At 40.4% G+C, this 5,388-nt stretch overlaps 1 protein-coding gene across 1 annotated transcript; it reads right to left on the bottom strand.

The window, feature by feature from the left end:
• Nucleotides 1-3,062: 3,062 nt before the first annotated feature.
• Nucleotides 3,063-4,916, bottom strand: LOC149667078 (uncharacterized). Its single transcript, XM_089841695.1, has 3 exons — nucleotides 4,609-4,916; nucleotides 4,273-4,489; nucleotides 3,063-4,082 (listed from the first exon to the last, which is right to left on the bottom strand). Exons 1-3 carry the CDS (start codon nucleotides 4,914-4,916, stop codon nucleotides 3,063-3,065), a joined length of 1,545 nt encoding a protein of 514 aa, XP_089697821.1.
• Between the last annotated feature and the right edge of the window lie 472 nt (nucleotides 4,917-5,388).

The raw sequence follows: 5,388 nt of genomic DNA, 5'->3' as shown, positions 1-5,388 counted from the left end.
AACAGAAATAGTGAAACGCCGAACAGAAATAGTGAAACGCCGAACAGAAATAGTGAAACGCCGAACAGAAATAGTGAAACGCCGAACAGAAATAGTGAAACGACGAACTGAAATAGTGAAACGCCGAACTGAAATAGTGAAACGCCGAACAGAAATAGTGGAACGCCGAACAGAAATAGTGAAACACCGAACAGAAATAGTGAAACTCTGTACATAAATAGTGAAACGCCGAACTGAAATGGTGAAACGCCGAACAGAAATAGTGGAACGCCGAACAGAAATAGTGAAACACCGAACAGAAATAGTGAAACTCTGTACATAAATAGTGAAACTCTGAACAGAAATAGTGTAGCTTTCAGTATTATTCTCGTCATCTTTTCTATCATTCTCCATCACTTTAAATAGTATTTTATCTTTTCAATTATTTTCCACCACTTTTTATTGTAGTTTGGTAGGTTCACAACACTTTAAATCCCATATTTTCCCATTTCGATACACTTTTGACTAAGTGCTTAGGGATAGAATCTAAGATCTGTATCTTGCTTTATCTTACAAATATTTTTATCCATAGATTCACCAAATAGAACAGAGAGTATTTGATTTAATTTTATTCCGCTTTATTATGATATCCGATATTTGCTCATTGTATAAACATGATAAAGATATTTATGATACGGTGCTATCGGAATAAATGTCTTTAATCAATAGAAAGTAGGTTTATTAGTATCTAAACATTGTTTTAAGGACGACAACACTAGTATCCGGTGTTCATATCGGGATGGGAACATTAATAGGGAAAGTATGAACAATAATAGGGAAGGTTTGAACACTAATATGAAAGTTTTCTCTAATCATGTTGACTTTAGAAATGAACTAAACGCATGGACTAAAGCGTGGGTAGTTCGAAAGTCTACCCGCCATATTTCTGAAATTAGTTCACTTCTGCACTTATCAATTTAACCTTTGCTTGCTCACGCTCGGAGGAAATTTACCGATGATTTTGAAATGAGTTTTACCCTTTTATCATTGTTTAGTATGGTTTGAATTTGATTTTGTTTGTGTTTAGGAGATACAATTGCCATCTTTTCTATTTACTGTTAATCCATACTTTTAAGAAGATCAAATATTTGTTCATTTCCTCGGCATGTATGTGAAAGAATGGATAAATCGAAGGATATTCTTTTATCATTTCAAAATCATTATTGGTTCTGTTATCAGATCGAAAGTTCACTTTACTGTTGGCAATGTGAGACAGAGTTTTGGACATAGAGTTTATTTCCCTTATCAGTTCAAATATTAATACATTATGATAAGAGAAATTTTATGTTTTTAATATTAAAAATTAATAAAATTATATTTTATGGGTGTTATAAGATTTAAGATAGGCCAACCAAAAAAAATTAGAAACACAAAATATTTAACGTCAGCATCTGCCTACAGAACGCCGAATTTAAAAATGTTTATTATTAAACCAGTTAAACTACTTCACGTATTTCCCCAGCCACGCCATGGTATTTCTCCTACAATTTCCAAGCCATTCACAAAGTCAACATGGTGTCAGGGGGCGCCTGATTCGCTGACGTCATAGAAAGACTGTGGCGCGTCATATACGTTTCACTGACGTCACAACAATATTGGGGGAAAAATGTGACACCGTGTTTGATTCATTGACGCCATTGGAAGACACGTCATGTACGTTTCACTGACTTCACAACAAGAATGGGTGAAAAAATGTTTGATTCACTGGCGCCATAAGACGAAAAATGCGGTGGACGCCATGTTTGATTCATTGACGCCATATTTACAGGTGCCATCTGGCACTGTCTGACGCCAGTGGCCCAGATTCGGTACTTTCTATCTACTATTGTCGACGGGTAAGAGGAATTTTTAAGGGAGGGTATATAGCCTAACCTAACTATCATAATTTCCTTCCTTTTAAAATACACGAACGAAAAATATCACCTCACCACAATTCTCTCCCATTCACTCTCCCTTCAATGACGATCGATAAACTTTATACTGTCTAAGGCACGACGCCGCCACCACCACCAACAGGCCAGGTCAAACTAAGATCCACATCGTAGATGTTTATCATACGATGTGGCTAAAAAGGACGTAGTTTTAGTCTTTGGAAGGCTAGTACACTAGGTTTCACTCCCAGAGGTTTGTATACTCTGAGCACAAAAATTTTAAAAAATTTTGACAACTCCATTAAAAAATAACGGAAATTTGGTATATTACCAACTCACATTTCTACTAGTACCAAGTCAATTATTTGGGAAAATAAACTGAACTGTTTCCCTCCGAGGTAGGTTGGATGTCGAGGGATTCCGAATCCCTCGACATCCAACCTACAACAAATATGCAATTTGTCTGGATGTTTTTTGAAGTATATGCGTTATGTATACATTTCAAGCGTTTAAATTTATAAAAGGTATTAATCCGAAACTACGTCCGATGCCACAGATATCTGATTCAAATGTTTAAAATCTCGTTTTTATCTCGGAAATGACGTGATCCAAATGTGTATCACAAAAAGGCATCTGATCTGAAGTGAAAATGGCTCTCAACTGTTTAACTGATAGCTGAAGTCAACCAAAGATATTTCTTCTGTTCGGATCACAAATCAGATAACTGTGTTCGGTTTAAAACACTATCTGAGGGAGATGATTTCGAAATTCTTGCCATTTTATAATCAAATTAGTTGGCAGTGGTTAATCCCAGTCCACTTTGAGCTGCCATGTATCTTGCTCGACGGACCAAAAATGTTCGTGTCTAGTTGAGCTATTACCCGACTAAATACGCGGACGTGCGGAACCACCAAACGAAATGAACTACTCAGGCATTTAATGAACACTAACTAAAATTGTTTTTATTACTTGGTTATATATTAATGGTAAAAAATACAGTCAATCTACCAAAAAGTAAATCGCTATGATAAAAAAACATATTTCTTACAATCTCGGTTTTAGGCTTCTGACTGGTAATTAACAAATTAGAATTAATAACTGAACATTCTCCCGGCCTTAATACGACCGTATTAACTGACTGAACATGAGAGCTTAACTATCTTCGGTGTCAAACGGCAAGAGGCTTAACTTAACGATGGGTCTTTTGATTTCGCCTTTACTGGTACGTAGCGTAACAACTCTCGTGCAGCCATCTTGACCTGGATGTATTTGAATGACTCGAGCTAGTGGCCAACGTGCGGAAGGTTCGATGTCGGATTTGACGAGGACCATGTCACCGATCTGGATGTTCCTTTGTTTGGTCATCCATTTTGGTCTTTGTTGTAATCTACTGATATACTCTCGGAGCCATCGTTTATGCACATCTTGTTTAAGTTTTTGGAGTAGTGGCCAACGATTTAATCTGTTCGTAGGTAGGTGGCCTAGATCAGGATCGGGAATAGATTGCAGGGATTCTCCGATTAGAAAGTGAGCTGGTGTTAGGACTTCGAGATCATTTGGATCGGATGAGAGCGGAGTGAGAGGCCTTGAGTTAAGACTTCCTTCTATCTGTGTGATGATGGTTGAAAACTCCTCGTACGTAAGTCTGGTGGAGCCAACGACTCTATGCAGATGATGCTTGACGGACTTCACGCCCGCTTCCCATAAGCTGCAAAAATGAGGGGCGCCTGCCGGGTTGAAATAACATTGTATACCCTGTCCAGATAGATGGTTGGTGACGGCTTCATTATGATGCTCGGACTGGATTATTTGTGCAAATTCCTTAAGTTCTCTGGCAGCCCCGACGAAGTTAGTACCGCAATCACTGTATATCTCAATTGGTTTGCCACGTCTTGACGTGAATCTCCTTAGGGCTGCAATGAAGGCGTCTGTTGTGCGAGAGGAGACTATTTCCAGATGTAAGGCGCGCGTCACAAAGCATACAAAGAGTGCCAGATAGGCTTTGTATGTGGTCTTGCTTCTTGAGATGGGGCGTAACAGGAACGGACCCGCATAGTCGACGCCAGTTTTTAGAAAGGCCCGACTGTACTGTACTCTTGACTCCGGCAAATCACCCATTAATTGGGTTACGGTCGAAGCTCTATGTCTTGTGCAAGTAATGCACTTCTGAATCTGGAACCGTATGGCGTCTCGGCTTCTTATAATCCAATAATTTAATGACAATATTCTTTGGACCATTTGAGCGCCAGCATGGAAATGTTGTACATGAGCTTCTTGGATAAGTGAGTCGATGATGACGTGGTAGTATTATCGGATGCTTCATAGCAGTTGCTATATTAGCGTGTTTCAGTCGTCCCCCAACTCTCAGAATTCCATTGGTGTCTAGTTCGGGACGCAGACATAGTATTTTGCTGGTGTTTGTCAACGGTGTACCGTCCTTCAATGCGGCTATTTCGTTCGCAAATGTCGTGCCTTGGGCAATTGTGATTAATATCCGTAGTCCGGCTTCCAATTCTTGGGATCGGAGTGGACCAATCATTGTAGAGGTTAGCGATTGACGATTTATCTTCTTTCGATGTCTAGAGAGAGTATTGTTAATGAACCGACGAATCCAGGCTATTATGCGCCGTAGACGAAGAAGTGTTGAATATCTCGCAAAAATCGAGTTGTCCTTTGTCTGGGTTGTTGAAACTACTACGGTGCTTCCTCTTCGAGACCCTCTTCGGAACAAGCGGCGGAGATTTGCCTTATTTCATTCGGAACGCTTTCTTTGTCGGCCAACCATGATGGTCCCTTCCACCACAGCTTATGGTTGACTAAATTGGCGACATCGATTCTCCTGGAGGCGATATCCGCTGGGTTTTCGCAACCTGGTACGTGACCCCATTGCAGTGGCGGGATACTTTCTTGAATTCTAGTGACCCGATTGGCAACGAACGTTTTCCAGCGGCTTGAACATGACTTGATCCAACCGAGGACGATAGTTGAATCGGTCCAAGCTTTCATATCGTTGACTGAAAGTCCCTACGACTCTCGCGTAGTGGCCATGAGATCAGCGAGAAGTAGAGCGCCGCAAAGTTCTAGCCGTGGAATCGTCATAGCTTTTGCGATAGGAGCCACCTTTGTTTTAGCCGTCAGGAGGGATACGTAGATATTCCCATCTTGGTCTTCTGTTTTCATGTACACCACGCCAGCATACGCCTTCTCGGAAGCGTCGGAGAAGCCGTGAAGTTCGATAGTGCAATGTGTTGGCGAAGTATATATCCATCGATCGATATGGATATTTTGAATTTGCTTGATAGTTGTTTGAAATTCTTCCCATTGAAGCTGGAGGACGCTGTCGGGTAGTCGTCCCAGCTGATCTTCTCCTTCCAGACTTGCTCCATAAGTATATTTGTTCTGATTATAATTGGTGCGAGCCAACCCATTGGATCGAAGATCTTTGATATTTCGGCTGGCAGGTTTCTCTTCGTAATTC

This window comes from Phalangium opilio, unplaced genomic scaffold (assembly GCF_054372755.1).
Source record: "Phalangium opilio isolate 3A_F unplaced genomic scaffold, DU_Popi_V2 ptg000060l_1, whole genome shotgun sequence".
Classification (NCBI taxonomy): domain Eukaryota; kingdom Metazoa; phylum Arthropoda; class Arachnida; order Opiliones; family Phalangiidae; genus Phalangium; species Phalangium opilio.
Note: the sequence above shows the minus strand (reverse complement) of the source record. Positions and strands in the feature narration are given on the sequence as shown.

Excerpts from the sequence above, each read along its gene's own strand:
- LOC149667078 (XM_089841695.1), bottom strand. The coding sequence starts at position 4,916 with ATGAAAGCTTGGACCGATTCAACTATCGTCCTCGGTTGGATCAAGTCA. Across the intron at positions 4,490-4,608 it reads GGTCTCGAAGAGGAAGCACC|ACATCGAAAGAAGATAAATC; the intron begins GTAGTAGTTTCA and ends TACTCTCTCTAG. Across the intron at positions 4,083-4,272 it reads ACACCAATGGAATTCTGAGA|ATTCAGAAGTGCATTACTTG; the intron begins GTTGGGGGACGA and ends ATACGGTTCCAG.